Below are 26,819 nucleotides of genomic sequence, written 5' to 3'. Positions count from 1 at the left end.
CATTCTAAGATTTGTCCTCTGCAGACACCACTCTGCCAGTTCATTTTCTCTTTTCCATCACTAAGTAGCCTTCACTCTACTCCACTGTCTCCCATATGGTTAACATGAATGTGGCAATTAATATGCAATTAATAAAATGGTGCGATCAACTGCTTTTGTTCACAGCAGCAGCTGGCCTGCATGTTAGAGCGTAATTAGACAAATTAAGACATACCGCTTTTGTTTGCGGATGGACTGACAGCATCACTCACGCTTAAATGTCACTAAGCCTATTGGCATTTGGGTTTATTTTAAACGTGTCTTTCTTTATTAACACTACAAGGTATGAATAAACCAGATTTATATGCTGCCAGCTCCAATGCCAGCGAAGTTCAAGTTTGCTTTACCTCCGAGATGTTTGCACAAGCCAGCTGAGAGCTGAGGAGAGAAGTGATGTATTTCAGAGAATGAGCACCTTTTAAGTATCACAGCCCGTAGGATGGAGCTAGTGGCTCTGGATGGGTGAAAAAACCAGAGCTGATCTACAACTGTGTCCAAGTAGAGGTTTGAAACTCTTGAAAATCAAGCAATATGGGCATTTGTCAATGACGTGTCATTGGATTAGGGCAGGGAAACAATTGAGGGCTAAAAATCTGTTGTAATTATCAGATTTTTTAATGCCATTTCCTTTGAAAGGTGTCAGTTTAGCCTAGGCAGGAGCTGTATGGAAGAAAAGGAGTTTCAGGGACAGTCCTGAGCTCTTTGGGAGCTGAGAGTAGGAGCAAAAGACCCCCCCCTCCCTCCCCCCACTCTGGCAGAGCAGAGGGCCAGGGACCACAGCACCAGCTCCAAGCACCAGCAAATCCACACAACCCTGATGCCCCAGTGGGCAGAGGTGCTGGGGTAGGTGTCAGCGATGCTCTGCCAGCCTGTTCCCCCCACAGGCCTCTCCACAGGAGCTGCCATCCAGGAGCCAGACCCCTTTTCCTCTGCAGGGTCACCCAGCAGAAGCCCATGTCCCCATCACCACCAGTACACTGCATAGCCCATATTTTCCCCTCTGAGTACATAAAGCTCATCAAGACCACCATATAAATGGCAATATGATGTTTTAATCATTTCATTACCACCTACCATGGCCTCTGCAAAAGCAGCATTGGAGGTTACCTACATTCAAATTGGGGCAGCCCATATCATACACAAAGCACTGAACATGATACTTGATAAGTCAAAGTATTTACAAGGCAACATACCTTTCCAAGGGGTCGTATACTGAAGCTTCTAGCTTCCCAGTAGTGGGAAAAAAGCCCAAAACAAGGGAAAGAACACACTCTGTGAGAAGCAGTTGGCACACGAAAAATAAGGTAGTGTCAAAGAAACCTTTGAAGATTTTCCCATTTAGTAGCAGCTAACAAGAAAAGGAGGATTTCAGCTGCAAGAGCACTGCAAATGTGCCAAGCGTCACAGAAGCCCTCTACCACTGCAACCCTGCACACACAGGCACACAACCCAATTCAGGAGATGAGTGGAAGTCACCAACCTGCAGAGTCCTGGAAAATGGGCTCCAGAAGGGATGACACTAGTATCTGCCTTGTTAATCAGAAAATTTTCTTCTCTACTCCTCCAGCTCAAGAGAATACACTTACAGCTATGAAACCTGGTTACCTTTTATCACTTCATCACCATGTGCTGGCCTGGGGGATGGTGGGATGCAAGTAAGAATGGATTTTGATAATGCTCCCATAATCCGTTTCTGATTGTCAGTATGACTCCATTAGCCAGCTTGATAGAGGCCTCCTTTAAAACATTTGTGCCCTTTCTGTGGAGTTTCATATTCTCCTCACCACGTTTCAGCTTTAATATGAGTCTGATTTTCTTACAGCACTCAAAACCATTTCTTGACTTCACAAGCAACTCACAGTAAGATCTGCAAACAGCCTGCACCCAGCATCCATAAACCCCAGAAGGTTTAATCAAATTAAGCACTGAAGAACCTATTCAGTGTACCATTAACCACTATCCTCAGCCACAGGCTTTCCAATCTTACTTGTTCCACATGTGGATTTGCACTTACATTGCTCTAGCTCCTTAACTACAGCAGATGCTCCCTTGCCCCAACTGCAAAAAACACTACACAAAAGATGTCCCTGAACTGTTTTTTCACACTCCTCCAGATGCACTTGGGTGGTGTTAATGAGGTCCATACCAAAACCTCACCACCTCTTCCTTGTGCTCCTGAGTACCACACACAGTTTCTTGTCTGCTCACAGAGAGGAATGTATGAAATGTCCACCACCAGCACCTCCTTGCACATCAAGCTCAGGTTCACACCTAACAGTGAGCAGTCAGACTAGCAAAGCGTTTTCTTTCAGCAAGGAAACTCAGCAAGACCTTCATATTCACGTTAGTGGTTCACTTAAGTGTTTTACAACCCAACATTACCATCTTTTGACTCATCATATTTCAAGTTCTTCTTCATCCCTCCCTTCATCCACAGCACTCTTGCATTTGATGCATGAAAAGACATAGGAGACCAAGCGCTGGACCTCCACGGCCCATCCAGAGAAGGACAGGCAGGGAGGTTTGTCTCCTATAGAACATGCAGAGAATGTGCAGAAAAGTGAGTAAAAAATGCAAGACTCATAGAGAAACACACACCAGAAGAGCTGTTATTTATCCAAGGCCTGAAGTAATTTTGTCCAAATTGAGAAGTTCCCCTGCTTTGCAACATTACCATGGCTTGTTTTAGCCAAATGAACAAAACCTCCAAGAAAGCTCAGCCATAAGACATTAAGAACACATAGAGAAAAGCGGGGGGGCGGGGGGGGGGGGGGGGGAGGGAAAAACCCCCATTTTTTTGTACATGCAATAAAGATGATATCCAATTTACTTTTTCTTTTCAAAACAAACCAGTTCCTGGCTTTATCTGATGCAATCCGACATGGGAGCTGTTACGGTGTGCGCTGCTATGGTATGAGCTGGACGCAGCAGATAAAACTGGCAATGAGGGTGGCCATCACTTGCACGAGGCTCTGTAAGTGGCTGTCCCAGCCATTCACCACACAGACTGAGTCCTTGTGTCACTTAGGGCACGAAAGGCCACAAAGGCTTGCTCAGTGCTCCGCATGGCCCAGAATTTGCAGAGATGGAAAGCCTTTGTTTCACACTGCTAAATGAGAAAGCAAAGAATGAATCTTCACAGTTTGCAAGGATTCTGGCTTTTTTTTTTTTAAGTATAACATGTTTAAATTGGGAAATTTAAATCTCATAGCTATTGGAAGAGAAACCCAGAAAAAAGCCATAGCAAACAGTGGATAATAAAATACCCAGCTTGGTTCACAACATCCAATTAATTTATAAATAGATTTAGTTATTATTTCAAATTTTATGTTTTTCACAAAACACAAATCACACAGACAGGTCTCAGCTTTACAGATAAGACAGAACTGTTGTCCTTAGAGAGAGTAATGAATAAAGAAGAAGAAAGCATTCTTTCATGAGCTAGCAGGCAACAAAACACTGAGAAAAAAAATCCCCATAACTGAAGCTACTGTTTAACAAACATTAGAAGTAATCTGATATTGCCACTGGCTTGCTCCTGCATCTGTAAAAGAAAGAAAAATCTCCCAAAATCTTTATCAAAACTTTATCATCACAAATAGCTGGCAAGAGCATACCACACCTTTAAACTTTGCAAATTTGATAAAATATCAAGTTGCAATGGGAACTGTAAGAGGCAGGTGATGCTCTAACCAGGAGGTGACAGCCTCCCACAGCATCAGCCACTGCCAACAGTGCCTCACTGCCTCACATTTCAATTCAGGAGGCATTTAAACCAAACTAAACCAAGCCCTTGACATTTCTGCCAAACCTGGTCAGTGGTGTATCTCTGCTTAACGTTGCTGCAGGAAAACCAGCTAACAAACACTCAGTAGCCCTGGAGTCTGTCTGTAATGGTGAATGAACATGTGATGGTGACAGCCCCTACACCACTCTAATACTGCTTTTCTGGCAGGCAGACGGGCTGTTAAAGGATGTACTGCTGCACTCTGGCTGATTTTAATCCTACCCGGTCTATTTGCACTCAATCTGGCAGCAAAGAACAGCAGAAGAACAGCATCACAGATGCTGGAACAAGGCTGAGCTGGTAATGCAGAACTTTCACTTCACAATATGACTAATTTAACAGTTTTATCGGAATAGTTGCTAGAGCTTAAAAAAACCTCAAATCCTAAAATGGTAACCTGATTATTATGGCTGCTACATCATACCACAAGTATTTTGATTATTGATTATTTGGTAGCAGGAGCACCAGGACTACTGCTGCAAAATACTGAGATCCCCTCAGTGAGGATGCCCCCCCCGCTCATGAGGCAGTTCAAATAGTTTGACTGTATTATGTTTTCAAACAACCCTAACACTACTGGGAGCATTTTCTGTGGCGTGTATCAGCACTGTGAAACCTCTCCAAGTGCAGTTCTCATGATGCTGGATAAGGACCCCAAAGGGAGGCCTTTATCAACAGAGATAAAGCCCAGCCAATAATCCCCTGCTGTGCTCTGCAGTTATCACTTGACCTGGTCCCAGAAAGCACTTCCACTCTTAAACACTTTTGTTCCTTAAAATAAACATTAACAAAGTTTAAAGTGACAGAGTCTCCCTATGTCAAAGAGAAATAGTACCTGTCCCACCCATAACACTTTTAACTGATGGCTTAATTACTCTGCTATTCTTTTGTTTCTATGGACCGGGAATGAGTAAGAAAGGAGCCAGTGAGGCAGAGCTGGTGTCCCACATGCACACACTTGTACTGTGGTGGGACACCACCACTGAAGCACTAGAGGTTCTCCTAGGAAAAGTCAGGGCAGAAAGCAGGGTGACTGATTTTTGTCATTCACTGTTTCATTGAAAAATTTTCATTGAAAGTCCGATGATTTGGAATTCAAAAAGAACAAATAAAATGTATGGGGTCACACCACACATCAGTGAAACTCAACATAAGGGATACAGCAATAAATTTGGTCTGAAACATGTGAAAGTTCATTGCTATGGACCAAAAATTACATTAAAAAGCTTTGGTAGATCACCAGTCAAAGAATTCAATTGCTTATATAAGTGCTGTACTATAAATCAACGAAATTACACACATGTGTACAATTTTTAAATTATCTTCTGAAAAGTTTTATAATTTTAAGTGCATTTTAGAGAGAAGGGGCACAAAGAGAAAAAGGAGGCAGGCTGCAGTGAGGGAACAAAGATTTCTGAGTACCTTACCCACGCTCCTCAATCCCATTTCCACACTCTGGAGATGCAGATTCAAACAGAGCGGTTGCTCACAATGCTCTGAGCAACACCTCCGAGGGCACTGCGAGAACCAGCCAACGTCACAACTTTGTAGGAATGAACTAACCCCTGTCACCCAGCAAGAAAGACAAATCCCAAATACACATACACACACCCCAGGCTGTCTGGGGCAGGAGGGACCATATTTTCTTCCGTAAGAGCACCCCTGGAGCTGCTTCCTAGTCTCTAACCTCTTCAGGGCTTCCCCAGGTCTGATAGCGACTATATAGTTTTACATAAAGGAAGAATTTTCATTTTCCCTCTGAATGAACCAGAATTGACCCTGTGCTCAAAAATATAAAAATTCTGCAGAAGTCATGGATTTTTCTTTCCATGGATTATATAAAATTACTTCCTCTTGGAAAAGGCCTGAAACAATCATGTAGTAAATCACACTCCTCCCACAGGAGGGGACATCAAATGAAGCTTGTTTAGTAATGAATGGAGAATATGGTAATTCAGAAAACAAAACACAGGTGGTTTTGCTAATCAGTGTTAGCATCATGTGGCAAGATGGGGATTTTTCAATTCCTGGTAATAACGACATTGTCAGATAGTCAGTGTGAGACTAATGAGGAAAAGAAAAATCAATACAGTTGTAAATATACTCATTTACCTTTTTTTTTTTTCTTTTTTTTCAAAAAGACCTGGCACAAGATAGCCAGCCAGCTGGCTTTTGCAGGAAAAGCTTTCTTTGTCTTGTGAAATTTCTCCCTCATCACTCTTAAATAGACTTTTCTGAGCAACCATTCCACAAACAGCTGGGTGCCTTTGCTTAGGTGGTCAGAAAGGAAGGGAAGGCAGGCAATACGGCTAAAAACAAAAGAGCTGAACATTACCACTGTCTGTCCTCTTCTCTCCTTATTTCCCATCTGTATTTGCCAGTGAAACTTGAAACTCTTCAGATTAAAAAAGGAGAGTCATCACAATTCAGGAATTCTTTCTTCTCACATTCAGAGGGAAAATAACCTTAGACCAAAGGTTATTCAAAAGCAGACTGGTTTTTTAAAATAAGTACTCATCAAGTGCATTAAGCACCTTTGGAGACTGTTAGACCTTTTTCTTATTTTTCCTAGCCTTTTTATCCACTGATTGTTCCTATGGCTTTCAATTAGAGTGCTACGTCAACAGCTCCACTCATCTAAAACAATAATTTTGCTGAAAAGGAGCATTATTGAACTGAAAGCGAGTGCTCAAGACCTCTCAAACACAGACATATCACATGCACAAAACAGTACCATCCTGTATCAACTTAGCAGCCCCATCAGATACAATATCTACATACACTGTCCTGAAGGGGAAATACATTATTTTTATAAGAAAGTTGTTCCCAATGCCTTCATCCTTTAAAAGAGCAGTAAGAGTATTTTCCTTGTTTATGTTTGTTTTATTTATTTATTTCCTCAATAATGATAACACAATACTAAATGACCAAAACAGCTAAAGAACAGGAACTGATCTTACTTGGCCAGAAGGAGTTGTTGTCTTTGCTCAGTAACTTTTTCTTGAGGCGCCCAGGCAGCTTGGTGTGAGTGTTGCCCATTTTGCTGGAATACAGCGGGATGAGTTCCTCCTCATCGTTGCAGCTGGGCTGCCACTTGCTCCTGCCGAAGCACCCGACCATGGGGTCAGCGGGCAGGCAGTGCACATAGGCGATCATTGTGAGATGCTGCTCTCAAGGATGTCCCTGCTGTCCCCAATGGCTAGCTCCGAGCAGAAGGGAGTGGCCTGCTCATAACCCTTGAGCGGACGCATTCAAAAGGCTGGGGAGGAAAAGATGTTCTCCTCCTTCGTACTTAGGCAAGCTAAGCTATTTGGATATCCTGAAAACTGTTTGAAATAGGATTCTCTAAATCCTTAAAAAAGAAGGAAAACAACAAAAAAATCAAGCACCTGGTTAAGCAGCTCACTGTAGCTACTGGCTGCCCTGTTCCTGCCCTCCTCCTGCCCGCAGCTCACAGACACAAGCAGGAAAATAGAGGCTGCGGAGAGCTGGGAAACCCAGCCACTTGCCACAGACCTTGGCCTACTCCCTCTCTGCTTCCTCTTCAGTCTGTGGCTTCTCTTAAGCCTTATCCCTGATTATTCACCACTCTCTGAACAACAGGTACTACAGCCACACACAGATGGCCATATCCAAGAAGCTTATTTAAAGCTGAGTTGCTGTAATTGCTGTGACACTGGCAGCTACAGAACAATAACTGGGCAGGCATGTGCCAAGAGGAAGAACACATACCTTCTTCTAGGATGCAAAAGCAGGAAAAAACATACAGACCAAAAAAAAAAAGAGCAAAGTGTTGTGATTCCAGTATTTGGCTTTTATTAAAGAAGCTCCCTTTCAAAGTTCGAACCATAATGACTGTCACCAAGACAGCAGCTTCCAGGTTAGACTACAACACTAAGCATAAGCAGTTATCGGCTTGCCTGCAGTACAGCATAAATACATACATCCTCACAATGCCTCTACAGCATAGCCATTATTCCTGTTTAAAGATGAAGCATAGTCTCAAAGGGATTTAGTAACCTGCCCACAAAGTGGAAAAGCCAGGATTAGAGTCGAGGTATTCTCAGTTCTTTAGCCTCATCCACAAGTCACTAATCCGCGGGACTTCTCCCAAATACTGCACTACTAAGCAAGTTTCCATTCTGCTAATGGTCCCATAGTGTTCTTTTCTGGGATTCAGGAAGCCTGTCCTTCCTAGGCTTTTGAATTGGCTGTAACAGCACAGTCAGATTGGGAGAGCAAGGAAAATGTCACATGAAGAGAGCACTTGGCATAAACTGCTGTCTTCAGCAATTTTTGAAGTTTTATGTTGTTTGAAAGATTACATGGGAGAATATTTGTTTATAAAAATGGGAAGATATCAAAACCCTGAGTAAAGTACAATGAAGAACAATTCTTAGTCTGCTTTCTTAACTGTTCTTTATAAATGCTTTGGTGGCAGCCCATACCATTCATGGAAGTGGCTGCTCTCTATATAGGAGCAAAATGTTAAGTACCTACACATAATAAAAAAGGCTTTATGTGCTATTTCTATTACAGCTGCAATAACCTTTTGGTCAGGAAGAAAAAAAATCCCAAGCCCACTGTTTTAGAAAAACAACACAGAGATGCACATGTCCTCTTTCCCCCTGACACACACACACATCTCCTGCTGCCTCAGTGCTGCTGCTGCCTGCACTGGCAGCTGCAGCCTGGGAGCAGGGTGTACACACCAGCTGCCCACAGGCACTGCACCAGCGTGGCATCAACCTCCAGAGACACAAAACACAGAGCACCATCCAGCACAAACTGTCTGCAACACTGACTCAACAGTGCTGGCAAAGCATAGAAAGTTTACGAAAAACTGGCTAGTTTGGTGAGGGGGTTTTGTTTATTTGGGGTTTTTTGTTTAACATCCTGTTACTCTGCACAGCAATCTGAGCAAATAATTTTCACTATAAAGCATTTCATACACATCTCACATGACTGAATCTCAGCAAACTTGCAAGTAGATGAAAACAGGTCTTACAATGAACTGTGCAGATACGTTTAATAAATAGGGATGAAACAAGCCCTGCCTGCAATTCTACATTTTTTGAGAACAATTTCAAGTATCTGCAAAAATATGGATGGAAAGGGGAAAATGTGCCAAGAGCAAGGGCAATAGCTGTTGGTACCACTGGCTTGTCTGTATAGACAGCAGAAACTCACTGGCAAATGCTGAATGCTGGCAAACAGGCCTTTGAGGCAAATACAAATTTACAAAGCCAAGTACATCTACTCATCAGACTATGAGAAAGACAAACTGTGATTAACATTAACAGAGCTCAATTCACTCATCAACTGCGCTGATATTCTTGTGTCTGCCAGAATAAATGAATGTCTAGACAGTCCTCCTGGGTGGAATGAAACCCCAAGAGTGCTGTCAGTGAACTAGTTCATAAGAAGGCCCTGTTAATGCCTCCCTAATGGGACAGTACCTCTATAACCCACTTGTCTGGTCACTGTGCCTGCTGTCTCACCCTTTCAATTCCCTGTGATTATCAGGGTCCTGGGAAGAGTCACTGTCACAGATACAATGCACAAAACTTCAGAGCAATACCAGGCTATTGATAAAAGTGTGCACTTGGACATGCATTTATTGCTCCTGCAGACAGGAACAGTATCTTTTATTACATAAGAATACAGGTGGATTTCAGTTATGGATTTTTTTTTTACTTTAACAACTCAAAATCACACTATCAGATTACATTTCTAAAGGATACTGGCTGATGTTTGCATGCAGTCTTTCTATCCCTACACAATCATACTGGAGTTACTTGATCTACACACCAAACCAGTATTATCAGGTAACATGGAGTACAAACCCAGGGGCAAGAAGACAAGGGACACCAACAAAATTCAGTGTTCAGCAGACTCCCATGCTCCCAAACACTTATCAAGATGACACAAGATAACATATTGCCCTGGAGTCCCCATGACATTCACCATGCACTTCTCTAGACTACAGACGTACTCAATTATCCATGTTTCCAATGCATGCTCACGAATAAGGCTGATGCACAATAATGGGATCATGGATGAAATCGAGTTTAACAAGTATATTTACCATATGGCAGGCATTAATGTCCCCACAAGTTTTTTACTTGAAGAATAAATCTGCTCTTCCCTGAAGCCTGGAAGACCTTGGTAACATAAATGATAAACAATTTGGTGATGGTTATGGTCTCAGCTATTAGCAAATGTAAAACCATAAAGTGTTGCCAAGATGTACCATGGTCATGTGAGAAAGATACTGTGTACATTGCCTCTTCACCTCCCCCCAAAAATCCTGTAAAAAAACCCAGTTATTTTATGCTATGTCTATATGGAGCAAGAACCTAAGTTTGATAAAGTCAAAATTTTATCACAAAACTTTTGATTAAACTTCGCGTATTCTACTGCAGCTGTAGTGCGGCTTTTTTTTTTTTCAAATACACAAAAGTGAGGCTGTTCATTTTTCACAGCCTTGAGCTATCTTTTATAGAAAGATTTCCCAAAAGTAACATTTTATTTCCTTTATTATTCTTTTTCATGCAGTTTAAAAATGGAACTATTAGTAATGCAAGTATGAATGCTCTGAGCAGGCTGTTAAATGTGCATATTTATCAGCATATTTCGTTTTTGCTAAACCAACTCCTCACACTCAGGCTCTATTAGAGAAAGCTTGAATCATTAGGAATAATTACAGAAAACATTTATTTCCTTATATTGGAAACAATGTTTGGTCTAAACAAAAAAGATCATTAATAGTTTGACAGGACTCACAAAACTGTGACTAACTCAGGTGTGAAAGAAACAAAATTATAAAGAAAAAACAACCAAAGAAAACATTATCCCTTGTATTAGACAAGCATATGTGGTCCTGAGCTCTGAGATCAGCAATGATACTGATGAATATTACACATAGGAGTTTAAAAAATATATAGGATACATCTATTGGGAACTTGGGGGATATGGAATCACAAAGGATTGTAATGTCAGCCCTACTCTGGCATTAAGATAATCTTTATAAATAGGCTACATAAGGAATTATATCATCAGTCTTTATGTACAATTTGTAGATCCTCTGGATAGAAGGCAATATGCACCATGAAGTGAAATAACAGCACTTTTATGGACACCTTGCACAACAAAACCATCAAATGAAGTAATTCCTGATGCAAGCCCAGCAGCCAAACTGGAAATTAAAGACAGCCCGTAGAAATCCACGGGGATAAACTTTGCCCTAATTAGACACTGATTCTATTTTTAGCAGTGATGGATTGATGTATTCTGGGCTTTTTGGATAAGCAGCTGGAGCTTTTAAATTGTACTTAAGTAGTTATTTTTAAAACAAACAGGTAAAAAATAATATTTATATATTAAACATATTTCATCAGACCATATAGCATTAACTAAGCCTTAAAATAATACTCTCAGAGAGAAGTATCCTCCTTTTATAGATGGACAACTCAAGACACAGCAAGAATCAGCACATGTCCTTCATGGTGGAGCACCCAGTATCCTTTGGAACTGGAAATGGCTAGACTGGACATGGGATGTCCTGCTCTCCTGGCCTGTGCACGTACCTTTCCTCTTTCCTGTGCATATAGTGTGTGTGGAGTCTTAACTCATGTTCCTTTAACACAAATACAGCAGATAAAAGCTAAAGAATTTCAAAACAAAGAGAAAAAACCCCCCACCTTGAGGTATTGTAAATTTGCTTTTTAACTGAACACGAAATCTCTCAAACAGGAAGCGAGCAGGAGGTATCAGCTTTACAGTGTTTAAAGCAAGCCCAGCATTTGAAGAGCTTGTACAGTTCTTGCAGACATCAGGGTGCAAGGGACATGAAAGGGACCCAGGGTGGCAGGGATGCACACAAAGCTTTGTGATGTTCCAAAAAGCTCTCTTCATTTGGCCATATTCAGGCTCTCCAGCATTAGTTCTATCCCCTACTACTTTCATGGATGTATTTTTATCCTATGCTCGTGATCACACTGTATCTATGAGCTTTTAGCTCTTTTAAAAATTTTTTTAAGGATATAAGTAATAAGGCATGTGCAGCTTAAAGAGCTTGACTGGCATGGCAGGTAAAAGCAGTCCTAACAAGCAAATATGCTTTGTAAAAAGCTACAGCAAGTGTCCCTGGCAACTGTGTACCTAACAAACTGGAGGCAAATCCCTGAATGATGGGGCATTTGGCTGGCTTAATTCCTGGTACCCAAATAGTCGCTCCCAGCTTCAAGGTGTCATCCTTAGGCAACCTCAGCCCTCTGCAAGGACACTGAATCTGCAAACCACTGGTTATAGCAGGCACCCGTAAAACACAACAAAAACCAACAACAATAAGACCAAATATAATACACAACAATCATAAGGAATCTACGTGCCTGTATTTCCTCTGCTGCACCAACTCTGAACATACCCATTACCCTCTCTTTCATAGCTTAATTTAATTTTTCCTTTGCTGTTATGTAATAGCCCTCTGCAATTATTTTTAATTCAATAAGGAATTTTATACACAGTACATAAGACACTAGACAAGAAAAATATACTTTGTGTTCCATTATTGGCAGTCCTGTACTTTAAAATACACTTCTGTGTTCTAATTATTCATCTCTACTTTCAGTTAGAAAGCCTTCTTAAGAGCAACAAGCAATATTTTATGTTTGATATTAATGCTTGATCACTGCTTTGCAATATTTAAACGAGAAAGCAATTAAAGCCAGCAAGATAAGCAGCAGGTAACTCAGAAATGCCTTCCTATGCCCTTCTGGTTTAGCTCTGCTGCCATAAAAAAAGAAATACAAAGTACTTTGGTCTGTGCACTCTGTGACCCGGACCACCTTTGGGAAGGGGGTGATACATGTTTGGGGCAGAAGACAGGGCTGCGAGTGAAACAGAAGCAATTGGGTATCACTACTGATAGTTACAACAAGCTATTCTTGCTGCCTTACTCTAGCAGTTGGGTCCCACACATCTCTGATCCCTCTGAAAATGCAGAGCAAAAGATGATGCTGCCAGAAGCCGGGGGAGAAGACGGTTTCCAGTCTGGGGCCACAGTGGATGGCAGTGTTGACACTACTGCTATACCCACACACTCTGTGAGCAAAGGAGTCACATCCCACCAGCTTATTTTACAGTTCATATTAAACAGCAACTCAGACAGGGTTGGGTAGGATTACCTGGTTCAGGTCTGCTCATTAAACTTATTACCATGGTAACAGGAAGAGAAAGAAGTCACCTCCCCACTCCTATTATCTCTCACAATTCTTTTTTAATGGATTTAAAAGCCCAAAAAGGGAAGCACCTTCCTGATACAGAGCAGCAGCAACATCTCTGCCACCTGCACAGCTCACTGGAGGAGCTCACGCGCAGTGGGGTTTTCAGTACAAAAACCAAAGCAACCTACACTACTTGATAAAAACCACTGTTAGAAAGCAGCCTCCAGTCAGAAGGCTGCAGCCTCCTTGCCCTCCTCCTTCTGGAGGAAATGGTGTGACCACGCTGCCTTCTGTTCATGTACACCATCACTGCTGTCAAAAATGCAGTGCCACCTCCTGGACACACACATTCCTGGGAAGGCCTGCTTTGGCCAGGTGTGCCATGGAGAGTTAGGAATGCTCTCAAGACTAAAACAACAAAAATGGTAAAAAGAATGCAAACCTGTATTGAGAGAATTCATTATTTTTAGTGAGTACTTCTAAAACATTTTGGTTTTACACGGTCAGTGTTTCAGTAAGTACCTCATACAGAACTGCTTTTAAGCTCTGTGTAAGATGAGGGAAATGTTGTCTCCTTAGACTTCAGTAAAGCCTTTGAGAATTTCCCACAGCATTCTCCTGGAGAAATGGGCAGCCCAGGACTTGGATGGGTACAGTGTTTGCTGGGTAGAAACCTGACTGGATGGCTGGGCCCAGAGAGTGGTGGTGAATGGAGTTACATCCAGCTGGCAGCTGGTTGCTATTGTTGCTCCCCAGGGATCAGTGTTGGGGCCAGTCCTGTTTTAATATCTTTTATCAATGATCAAGGGGACCAAGAGCACCCTAAGTCAGTTTGCAGATGCCAAACTGGGTGGGAGCGTTGATCTGCTGGAGGGCAAGAAAGCTCTGCAGAGGGATCTGGACAGGCTGGATAGGTGGTAAGAGGACAACTGTGAGGTTCAACAAGGCCAAGTGGCAGGTCTTGTCATTGAGTCGCAACAGCTCCAGTCAGCACTAAACGCTGGAGTAAGAGTAGCTGGAAAGCCACCTGGCAAAGAAGGACCTGGAGGTGCTCGTCAACAGTGCCTGAACATGATCCAGCATGTGCTCGGGTGGCCAAGGCAGCCAATGGCATCCCAGCCAGCAGGACCAGGGCAGTGATTGTCCCTCTGTACTCAGCACTGATGAGGTCATACCTCAAGTCCTCCTCACAATAAAGACATTGAGGTGCTGGAGCAAGTCCAGAGAAGGACAACAAAGCTGGTGAAAGGTCTGGAGCCCAAGTCATAAGGATAAGCTGGGGGAGTTGGGGGTGTTTAGCCTGGAGAAAAGGAGGCTCAGGGGACAACTTAGCGCTCTTTACAACTCCCTGAAAAGAGGGTGTAGCCAAGTGATGGTCAGCCTCTTCTCCCAGGTAAAAAGCGACAGGACAAGAGGAAATGGCCTTAGGTTGCACCAGGTGAGGTTTAGATTGGATATTAGGAAAAACTTCTTCACTGAAAGGGCTGTGAAGCATTGGAACATGCTGTCCATGTGGAACTGGTTGAGTCCTCATCACTGAAAGTATTTAAAAGACCTGTAAATGTGACATTTGGGGACATGGTTCAGTGATGGACTTGACAGTGCTGGGTTAACATTGGACTAATGATTTTAGAGGTCCTTTCCAACCTACTTCAGTATATAGTAAAAAAAAAAATCTCAGGATGTCAAAAGATGAGCTGATCCATTTTGCTCATCCATTTTAAATAGAAACTGGCAGGTAGTACTCAGCCCGACAAGGACTGGATTTTCCATTCTGTAGGGCACAACATTCAACACTGAAGAGCCATCGTTCAGTCTGGGCAGAGCATTCATTCATTGTTTTTCAGACAACAGAGCAGCAGCTAATACATCAGGCACACGACAACAGAATGCAACAATATTAAAACATCAGTGAAGGAGCAAGAATGGCAAACCTAATTGTCTAAAAGTAAGAAATTAAATAGTCATGTTTTTCAATTTTCAGCTTGAAGGGGTTTTCCTGTGTATTGGTGTACATTTCAGCCATACATTGGTTCCACTCAGAGATGCTCTTCCACATCCCATGCCACTGGTTTGCATGGCAGGCACAAGGATGTCACACCTACTCCACGCCACAGATCCCTCTCCTGTCATGGTAACTTGCCAGTGTAGACACAGCTTCTCATAATCGTTGCATATGCTTAAGATAAAGTAGTTTTATTATTTTTAAAAGCATAGCCAATGAAAAAAAGTAACCTTGTCACATGCTTCTGTCAGCAGCCTAAGGAATGGTCATAACTCAGCGAAGATAATTAATTACGTTAAAAGAACTAAAACAAAACTTTGTATCAAATATAATCCCATTAACCTGGAATGGTTCAGCAGTAAATTTTTAACTGAAGTGTCACATTTACTTGAAAATCATATCTATGCAAGATAAGCCAGTTAGCACTAGCTTCTTATGAACTATGACTAAATACAGCCCACCTACTTTCTAAGAGGTCACATAAAGGCTTTCTGTAAAGAGTAAGTAAACTCTTGGGTTTACAGATCAGGCTAGAGGAATGCATCAAATTCCATTAGAAAGAATAATGACAAAAATATGTACCCCTTGCCAAAGAAAAGATTAAGTTAATGAGGAGCAGTACAAATTAGCAGTATTTCAATCCAACATGAAGTCACACCCTAGGAAGAGCATTCCTGTCGAGTCCCAGTCAATAAATATATCTGAATGATGTGTGAACTTTTTACTATCAATTACACAGTCTTGATGTTTTTTTAGAGAAAATTCATATTGATTTGTCATTTTTGTATCTTTAACAATAAACTTTCTGGACTGCTTTTTCAGGCAGAATATGAAGTTACCAAGTAAACAGTCAGCTGTTCTTACAGCAACTGATTTTCCAACAAAATGATTGAATGCAGATGCTACAGCTGCTACACAGCCCACCAGGGCTGTTCTTTCTTGTATCTGGAGTTGCTGCTCTGTTAAAAAAAAGTCAAATGGTTGAGCTTCACAAAATGAACTGGAAAGAGCAGCCATCTGTATACAAGACCACAAATTACTAGACCCACTTGTCTATGAGTTTCATTTTCAGTCTGCTTGCTGGCCAAAAAAAAAAAAAAAAAAAAAATTAATCCAGGATTTCCAAGGAATATTATTGAAAAGTCTCCTTTCTGATTATCCTCCCTGCATGCCAACTTTCTGTTAGAGAAGGCTCTTCTGTGCAACAACTCTAACTGAGCAATGCAAAATGCCTTGGTTACGACAAGGCCCATATCAAAGCCACAAATAAAGACATGAAAAATTTATATAATTCTTCAGGTCTATGCTTCAGTTAATTTCAGAATTATGTATTCTTAAAATTCTGTATTTTGACAGACTGTAGGCCACTGAATCAAGATAAATTCGAAGTTGAACAGATTATAAACTTTTTTGTTCTTAAAAAGAATCACTCAGCCTTTATACGTATTTTGCACTAGACTTTTTTTTAAAAATGAGAGTAAAGCCACACAAATTAGCATGATAATTCAAGAACAGGTTCCAAAATTTTAGGAGGAAAGTAAAATTATTTTTAACTGACTTGAAAACAATCCTTTAAGATGAGAAGCAATAAGATGAGAGCAACCTCTACATGGGAGAACAACATAAGAAACCCTTCAAGATCTTTAGAGTGGAGCTAGAAGCTGTATGATCTGACAGAGTGGAACAACTCTCACCACAGCAATCTTCCAGGCAGGACCACTGCCCTAACCAGCAACACTGCTCCAGAGCATGCACTGACTCATGACAATCCACACGGACACACTGAAGATGGAAGAAAAAAAAGGCTTTGAAAATAATAAAAAACTGTCTTCCAAATAGCCATTAGGCAGGAAACACAGTTTTGCATTTTCTTCTGTTCTCTTTATATGTCAGCCACATTTACTCTAGCACTCTGCCTGTAAGGAGAAAAGTTAACACTGACCCTTGCATCCTTCTTCCTCAAGAAGGACTCAGTGTTCCCACCATCTTCTGTTTTCTAGTATGGTTTGCATGAGGAAGGTCACCTCTCCAGAGGGTGCTGCACAAATGATGGCTTCTGGTTGCTAGCAACTACAAAACCCTCCCCGTGATCTTGGATTCATCTGAGATATGAAACCAAGACAAGAAAAAGCAAACCTGAATGACTGAAGAAGGGTCCCTTTGTGCATTCAGATGGTGGAAAGCTTTTCTCCCATTTTAACACAAGTTTCCCTGCAAATTAAACCTTCAGGCAAGAGTTGGCAACTTGTTGCCCTAATAATGAAGGGAGGAAAAAGCTGGGTTTTCCTCATTACTTAAGCATCATGCTTCGTTATCCCATGTAAGCATGTTAAAGATGCAGCAATTCTCTTAAGGCTAAAAGACACACAAAATAATCCAAGACTTTGTGGCTGAGATGCAGAGATGCAGTCAGAAAGCACATTACTGTCATGAAAAGCAGGATCTGCCGGTGCTGGAGATGCCTCTGCTTGAGCACCACAAATGTTAGTCCTTCTCTTAGCTACGGGATGTGGCTAAAATGCCTGGCTTGTATTTCTGTTTAATCACTATTGATGGGTTTAAATTAAAGTGGAGATGCATTAAAAGTCAGAAAGAGAAAGGGGCTGGGATGCTATGCTGCAAAGAGCAGATTTCCAACACATCTCTGGATTTAAAGGTTTCACAGGCCAAGGAAGACCTTGTAACAAGCAGCCTGAAGTGAGACACAGCAGTATCTCACTATGTGAGTAAAAACAGTGCGTCACAAGAAAAGAGCAAGAGAAAACTAAAAGATGTCAGCAAGGTCTGGAGACTTTGAAAGCAGGAAATCTGTAAGATAAAACTTCTAAGGAGAGTGCAGCACATCTGGCACTAGAAAAGAACAGGAAAAGTCCAGCAAACCCAACCAGGCTGAGCTTTTGGGGAAATTTCCACCTCAGCAGTACCTGTTGATGAGTCTAGAGGAAAAAATGGGGTGAGCAGGGCACATCTGTGAGATGGTTTGACGCCATGAGAACCTGCAGCACATCCTGCTCTTTGTCCAGCCTTTTCCTGCAGCCAGCCTCCAGTGAAGCAGAACCAAGAGAAACTTCAGAAGCTGCAACTACATATTTAAAGGGATAATTCTTCCTGGTCTTCACAGGATGACCAACAGAAGCACTTAAACATGGGATGACTACAACGTTTGCAAAGTGCAAACGCAATCCTGTCCCCAAGTTTCCATGTAGCCCTCTGTCACAAAGTTCCCTTACCAGCTCCAGAAACTCTAACTTAAAACTCTCCACAACATTATCAAGAACGATCTTAAAAACATTCTTTGTCCACATTATCCTCTTTGGATGTCTGTTTCACAACTTCCCTCCTCAGATGGTTTGGAACCTTTTAATGTCTGACTTCAATTAATTCAGAACACAGTCATAACCATTTATCTTGTGCCAATACTCTCCTTGGACTTCAACAGGCTTCCTCCCTCCTTGTGGTATTTACCTCCCAAGCTACCAGCTAGACTAAATAACCTATGCTTTTGTAATCTCTGCATATGACCAGCAATTAAGTTTAAAATATTTTAAAGTCTGAAAGTCCAGGTAAGTTATACAAGAGCTTCAAATGCCAAAAACATTTTCTGAATTTTTTTTTAATATAGCTAGAAAAAAGTGGGATGCTCTGGATGACTGGGATAGTATTAGAAAAAGATGCCTGAGGTAATTATAGACTGTTTTGCCAGCCATTAACCACAGGCAAGATCACAGCTGTGACAGGACTCCAAATAAAAGAATTAACGAAATTTCCATTTCTTAAGATCAGGCAAAGTGCTTTCACAGAGAACGGGTCTCCTATTTGACAAAGGTTTATGGCATTTCCTTGGAAGTAACAGCAGCCTTCTGCAAAAATGCTGTTTGGGGGGAGGATGGGACTGGGGGAAAAACCAATGTAGAGAAGTAACAAGCACAGAGAATACAAATCTGGTAACACAATACTTGTACAATGTGCAATCATTACCATGCTTAAAGCACTGAAAAATGCATGAAGATTATTAATAGATTTCGAGTATGTGTATGCTGTCTCAAAGACCACTTCAACACGAAATTCTTTAGTGCTTATTAATCCAATCAGCTGTGCATGCTACTTTTACATCTATTTTAATATTCTCTAGCCTGCACACATTTTACTGCTTAAAATTAAGTGCTGGCTTCTTGCTGCAATTTGACAGAAATTCACTGCCCTGTACTACTGCTTTGCAGAGTGATGGCCAACTTCATTGTACTACAGCCCTCCAGACAATGGAGGAGGTTAACAGATATTGCTTAAAAGCAAACATCAGCAGGTCAAGGAAAACAGCAGATGATCTTTCTACCTATGATTCACTTACCAACAGGCCCTCTTCAGAATTGCAGTGCTGTGTGAATTGTGCAAATGGCTCCTATTGCAGCCTCCAATAAAGAGCCAGATGTGGAACAGAAAGGCAGAGCATGCATTAAATGCACATGTGAAGGAAAAGCTGTGTCTTAATTACACAGTTGTGACAGCAGAGGAGTCAATTTTCATAGTCTTAAAGAACACCACCTGAGTCAACGAAAATACTACAAACATCAAGTATTTTTGTCTGTGTGTGTTTATACTGCACAGTGTTTGAAAAGCACAAGCTGAATTCAAGTACTGAGGGCCAAGCACATACAGTAGTCTGCCCTGACCTCCACATTTCCAATCATCACCTAAAGATTTACTGATGGAGAGCTTTAATACTAACTGATTTCACAGCTGAATCTATCTGGCTTGCCTTGTCACCGTACCACTTCAGGGTGAAAGCCCATGTGCCCTGGGAAAGGCTGGTGTACCTGCCAGAAGAGATTTTTACCTAATGCCTGCATATGCTCACCCTGCTTCACCAACTGCCACTGACCTTCTTAAAAATTCAACGGAAAAAACAGGCACCCACACCCTGTTCTATGACCAAAAAAAGCAAAGCAAAACCACAGCAAACAATAGGCATTCATTCCGCAGGTTCTGTACCCGTGCCATTTGGTGGTCTCCTCAGAGGCAGTCAAATGAAACAGCTCCAAGGAGTGGAACAACATGCTTCCACAATGTGGTGATTAAATATATTTGCAGGCAACCTCTGAACTGCAGAAGCAAGAGCTGGGGTACTCCACTCTCCCCCAGTGGGTCAGCATGGCACAAGTACTCCCTGGGATTTCCATCTGCCCATTCTGCTACAAACAGAGCCAAGAAACATGCAGGGTAGGCACCACAGGCAGGCACCACAGGCATGGCTACAGCTCTGCTATCCAGGCATTCCACTACCTTTGAAAATTCCCTTATATATATATATGCTACCCTCTTCCAATGCACTTAGATTGTAAATGAATCCAAGCAGAAACAGTATTTTGTATTTTAAGTACATTAGACAATAGGACTGTAGCCATAGGTGAAGGACTTGAACAACACTTAAAAGCAGAAGTATATTTATAGTATTTCTGAGCATGGACTAACTTCAGTAAGATTGTTATTACCCAGACCTATAATCTTCCTTTTGTTATGTTCAATTTCATTCCATACTTCCAGGCACAGTTAGAAGCCATTCCCATTCACTGCAGCCTGACAGAGAAAGGCTGCTCCTGTACCAGATACTATTATCCACACTCAGCCATGGACACATCATTCCCCACCTCCACTCCTCTCCTTCCTTCAGTGTGAATTAATAAAGCTGTCATTTAATGAACAAAACCTTCAAACTTTATGCAATCTTAAACAGTAAAATCTTGCCAGCAGCTAAGTGGAAACTGACTTTTTTCCCCCACAGCATGGGAATACAACATGGCTGACAGAGCTCTCCTGGCATGTCCAAGGTTCACACAGGTGTAACTGAACTGAGAAGTAGGGGGTTTTTGTAACTCATAGTCATATGCTTGATACTTAAACATCAGCGTGTACTAATTCTGTCTTTGTTCAAACTGCTTTTATACGTCGAAGAACTGGAGATAGTAAGTGTCCTCAAAGTTACTCACCCTAATAAAATAAAGCATATGATATAAAAAACAACTACAAAAAGAATGGATCCCATTGTGATTATGCATAACTGAAACAAATAAAAAAATTGAAATGAATACAGAGGAAGAAATACCACAAGATCAATCTAGGCTTAAACTAAACTCACTTAATTCTGCCAGGAATCTTCACTTTGACAGATCCCTTCATTTAGATTATTTTAAGTCCCCTTCCTCATTTTGGCCCGGCGTTATACACACAAAAAAGTAAAACTTTAAACAGAAAGAAAAAAGAAAGCAACTTTTACAAATTTTTTCTTGTCTAGTTCAACTTGGAAAACACATTTATTTAAAGACAGAGAAAATCTGTTCCTGATTTCAAACATTGGATATTTCACGAGAAAATTGCCAAGAAAGGAATCCAAGGAATGTCCTTACATACACACAACACGAGACAACTGGTGAGCAGCCTTGTGATCTTTGACAAAAAAAAAAAAAAAAATTAAAAATCAGCATTTCAAGGATGGAACTCTTCTCCAGAGAGCAAGCAGCACATGCCTGGGATTTTTCATGGATAGCTTCTATCATAACTTCTTGCTATTATTAGTATAAAAGACTTCCCTCTCAAATGCACAGCTGTAAGACAAGCAAGGATGGAAAATACTGCCCAAGTGCAGGCAAGCAGCAAGCACACATGCCTGCTTTACAGCATTTCTTGGCACTATTCTTCCTCTACAAAAGCTATGAAGGAAACTCCAGGCAAGTATCACAAAATCATGAGCTCATTTTTCAGCACATGCCAATGAACTGCTCATGACATTGCTAGGAATTAATTTTTTACCAGGGAAATTTATTTCAATATTCCATCTGTACTCCTTCAGTCCCAAAGATCAATAACTAGCATGCACTATTGCCTCTGCTGCAGGTGCCCAACTTAGGTCAAATTCCAATACAACCCATGTTTCTGGCTATGGGGGCACCTGAAGGTTGTGCTGAAGAGCTGAGAGCTGCCCACAGACTGGTGCTGTGTGAGGGCCAGCCTGGATCAGCCTGGGAGCCAGAGACACTGGGTCACCTGCCATGCATGGGCAGAGACACCCAGCTCTGAGCACCTATCTTCCCCTAAAAAGAAAAAATTAGAGGCAGCAGACTTCTAGAGCTCATGGAGGCCAAGTTTTAGAGTGGGGGGATTTCATCACCCATCCTACACACACACCAACAGACTACACTGACTCAGACCTGGGATTCATTTATCAGATGGAGTGTGCTTGACAAATCAGACTGAGCAAACACTGGGAGCTGGCAAGCCAGGGCAGCACCTGAACAACCACACTGCTTCTCCTTGAGCTCTCAGAGCCCAAACAAGCCAGCAGCACCTGAGAGGAAGATGTGCCCTGCTGTTTAAGAGACCTTCTCCCTACACAGGCTACCATCAAGCCAGTAAAAAGGATGGGTGTGTCACAACATTTCTCCTTTGCATGTTGATGTTATCAGTATTAACACTCTGGCTGATTATTTCAGGATCATGATTTTCAGTGCTCAATAATGTAATACACGGTAGCTGCTGATGCTGAAGGTAGGGAGAAGCCTACTCCAAGCTATCAAAATAGAGCAAAGCACAGTGACAGAGTGCATGCAAACAGGAAAGAATCAACACAATGCCAAAATATGCTGCTATGCAGCACAGCTATCCAGTACTTCCACTGCTTTTAAGAGAAGCCCTTAGATGGGGTTTTTGTATCTTGGAACTAGCAATTTATTCACAAATAAAACCTGAAAATGTTGAAAAGTCTTTTCCTATGCATTCTACTTAAGATTTAAAAGAAAAAAGCTAGCGTAATTGAATTTAATTATGCAAGGCAAAAATATTTTGCTTCTGTACAAGCTCATTTGCTGCACATAGGACAATCTCTGAAAATTTCACTCCTTGTTTCATTTTCAGTCAGGTGATCTAGATTACAAAAGTCTCAGACTTTAGCTGCCTCAACAGGCTTGAAAAGCTTTTACCTATTATACTCTTCCTTTAAACGATTTGTCCTGTATCATTAGGTTAATGCTGCAACAAAAGTTTCATCTTTTATTGTTTTGTAATTCCTGTCATCTGCTGAATTGTTGTGAATTGAAAACCTCTTGTGGCGTTAAGAATTTTAAACTGTGTAGGTTTTTTGTATGCAGGAACGATTTTATTTAAGATAAACCACTGCATAGCAAATTGAGTTGTGCAATTCGTTCAGGTTTTCTCTAGGAACACTGGATCACTACTCTGAAATTTGCAGAAAAGGAACTATTTTAATGTCTTTTTAAATTTATGATTGCACCAAGACCCTTTAGTGGGAACTTTGCATAAATAGAAGCTATTAGTAGAATAAAAATAGTCAATGTTTTATAGAATCATAGAATCATTTAGTTTGGAAAAGACCTCTCAGATCATGGAATTCAACTGTTCACTCGGCATTACCAAGTCCACCACTAAACCATGACTCTAACTAACTAAAGAGAGAAAAACACTCTGAGCAAGCACTGATAAGCACTTAAGTAATTAACGTAATTGTTATTCTTTCCCAGGGAAATTGTTTCTTTTTAAGTCCTAAACGCTTCCTTACAACGGCTCTCTGGTGTCAGCTTTCGTCTTACTTCAGTAAGAAAAGTAGTAGTATCAATTTTTAATAAAAACAGAAATATGGGCGTGAAACAAAACCAGTAAGCTTTTCATAGTCTTTTCGTTTCAGAACCACGTGCTGAAGAAGTTTAATTTAAAATATAAAATAAGACTATCTCATTGGACATAAAAACTCTTCTTGTCCCGACGGTCTGCACCATCTCTGAATGAGAGGAAGCATCACCTAGCGTAGCAGTAGAGTTTCTATCAAGCATCTGCAGTAACACAGCGCGACCAGCTAACTCTCTGCTCTTCTTCGGGTGCTCCATGACATCTCACCCGTACTGGGGAAAACCTAAATAAAGGCAAATTCGCCTCTGGTGCGGCGTCACCAGGAGAGATGTTCCACACGCGAAGCCCCGCGGCCGTTCCCGCGCGGCAGCGCACCCGCCCCGGCCCCGCTCCGTGCGCTCGCACCGCGCCAGCCTTTTGTCTGCCGGGCTGCCCGGCACCTTCCCGCAGGACCGCGCCGGGCAGCGATGGCAATCGCCCCAACAACAGGAGCCACAAATCCACGCGCTGTCCCCCAGACCAAGCGGCCCCGCTGCGCACGGCGGCGGCCGCTCCCTGCGGCGCAGCACCCTCACCTTTCAGGCAGAACATCCTGCGGCCCGGCGGGCAGCGGCGAGGCGGGGCCCGGCCTCCCTCCTCCCGCACCGCCCGCCCGGCCCCCGGGCACCCCCGCCCGCCCGGCCCGGGGGAAACGCGAGCGAACGAGCACGGCCACTCACGGGACGGGCCGCCGGGCCTGGGGAGGGTCAGTGCTGCTCATCTGTCAGCATTTGTCATTGCCCTCCTGCAGCTCGTGGGCATCCAGGGGTCAGCGCTAGGGAAGGAAGTCACTGTAATCCCGCTCGCCTGTTCTTACAAATTACTGACTCTGCTCTTTGTGATCGTTCCCCGCCCCCCACACCCCCGTCTGGTCTCTCTTCAGAGAGTGCTTTGAGCAGTTTTCTACTTCATCTATAAATATAGGGTTTATCCATAACCCAGAATCTTTTAAGTGTATCTGAACTGTCAAGATAGAGAAAATGTTTATTTTTGTAATACTGTGTATGCCTGTGTGCTTTATGACTTCTGGCGGATGCCCATCTCTGGAAGTGTTCAAAGGCTAGGTTGGACGGCGCTTTGAGCAACCTGGTCTACTGGCAGGTGCTCCTGGTCAAAGTAGGGAACTACACGGTCTTTAAGGCCCCTTCCAACCCAAGCCATTCTATGATTCCTCTGCTCAGCACCACAGATGTTGCGGCTAAAAAGATTTCTTACATTATTCAGTTTCTGCAGAGGAGATCTACAGGAACAGAAGCACACAATCTTGTAAGCATTTTAATTTATAAGGGTCACAGAGAGCTGCCACCAGCACCGTGCTTAGCCATGGTATTTGAGTCTAAATGAAGCTGAGTTATGTTGACTAACTTTTATAGGGCTTGGCCTTGTACAGCAAAGAAATACAAGAGCCAGGGAACAAAGTAAGGGTCAGGGTAACCTATCTTGCTGAACAAACAAGAATTGCAACTGTCTCCAAAAGCACAAGTCCTAAAATCCTCCATGTAAAGCCAAATGAAAATAAAGAACACATGCAAACATGTTATCTTTACGTGGAGCTCCAGAAAAAAATCTGGCCCTGACACCTTGAAAACAGTAATTCAGACCCCAGATGAAGCAGTGTTAATGAGATGCTGATTATCATTAGCTGGGCTTCAATATTAAAGAATCACATTTCAAGTATCTGTCCTCATGTAAGAAAAGTTACTTCACTTTAGAATGGACTATGAGCAGGCTGCAATGGCAGAAAAATGGAGACATTTCATTGGAATAGCTCAAAATCCAAAAAGAACATTTATATAGCTTAGCCTGTCTTTTCTCTTTCAAATCCTGCTAGAAAGGGTACAGACTAATGTCAAGATTTCCTTATGCTCTAAGAAGCAAAGGGGCCCTTTCCCCTTAATTCCATTTGCTGGTGCTCCAGGCATGCATGTGCTCTTTCCTACCGTAACTTTTCAGAGGGCTCTGGGAATAAACAGTTTATGGAGGCAAAATAAACAAAAACTTATTGTAGCTGGAGGAAGATTATTTGGATACCAGAGGGATTTTAAGGTCCAATCTTGTTAAATCTACTCATTAATTACCTGGAAAGGGAAGTAAGAAGCGCATCAGTGATAATCACCAGGGACTGAGAGCAGCTGCCAACACTCCACTGGGGACTAAGAAAGGACAGAGCAGATTCTAGGGGAATCACAAACACAAGTAGAAAATACAAAAAAAACCCCAAAACAAAACAAGAAAAAAAGAAACAAAACCAACAGTCTGTTCTGCACATGGGCAATGGGGAAAACTGTGTCAATAAAACAAGGAAGAGGAAGCCAACTATGGAACAATAATAGCATCTGAGACATTTTACACAGCTTAGAGACAATAGCTGAAAAGTCCAATTTGCTCTGGGCCATAACACCAGTGGCACATACTTTTCTGGGAAGGTTTGGGCCCTTGGGGAAGAGTATCTTCCTTGGGGGGATACACTCTGTCCTGTTCACCAGCTTCCTCTCCCACCCTCACCAGGAACAGAGCAAAGAAGCGTGAAAGGGATCCCCACTTTCCTGATGTCCGCTGGGAAAAACGGAGTGCTTAAAACAAAGAATAAGTGAAATAAAAATTCACATATTTCGGAAGGGAGCAGAATTATCAAATCCCAGACAGGCATAAAGCAGTTCAGCACCTATTTTAGCTTTGTTAGTGTGTCAGGACTCTATGAGTGATCCAAAGACACATGTGCAGCTTTACAGCAGCGAAACCAAGGAGGCCTGATATCCATCCCCCTGACGGCCTCAGAGGTAGTGGACCTTGACATCTAGGAATCTGGCGGCTCCTTGCCCCAGCTCTTCTCTTGCCTGGCCATTTGCAGTATGAAATCAAACTCCCATCAAGGAACCAGTTCTCCTACACCCTGCATCTCATTTTGCAGTCTGTGACACTAGGGAACAAATTTCCCCATCACACCTGGGTGAACTCTATGGAAATAACATGGAAATATCTTTCAACAGCCGTATTACAAAGCGTGCTGGCTCTGTAAAGCATTACATGTTGTGCTGGATACCAAGAGACAGCTACAAATGTGGAAGAACGTATCCCACCACATCTA

General features: G+C 42.1%; 1 protein-coding gene across 11 annotated transcripts in view; it reads right to left on the bottom strand.

Moving 5' to 3' along the window:
• The window catches only part of NHSL1 (NHS like 1), a 185,796-nt gene that overhangs the window by 69,547 nt on the left and 89,430 nt on the right, over positions 1-26,819 (bottom strand). The window contains exon 1 of one of the 11 annotated variants that reach the window (XM_042017218.1): positions 24,268-24,316. The exons of 9 other annotated variants lie outside the window; for them this stretch is intronic. In XM_042017218.1, coding sequence (XP_041873152.1) covers positions 24,268-24,283 — 16 coding nt within the window. In that variant the 5' untranslated portion in view covers positions 24,284-24,316. Of the gene's footprint in view, positions 1-6,786; positions 7,303-24,267; positions 24,317-26,819 lie in introns of those variants that run through there. One more of the 11 variants, XM_042017216.1, reaches the window with a different exon arrangement.

This window comes from Corvus kubaryi, unplaced genomic scaffold, assembly GCF_017639235.1.
Source record: "Corvus kubaryi isolate FWS band 111438036 unplaced genomic scaffold, C.kubaryi_AGA036_p1.0 split3-73, whole genome shotgun sequence".
NCBI lineage: Eukaryota > Metazoa > Chordata > Aves > Passeriformes > Corvidae > Corvus > Corvus kubaryi.
Note: the sequence above shows the minus strand (reverse complement) of the source record. Positions and strands in the feature narration are given on the sequence as shown.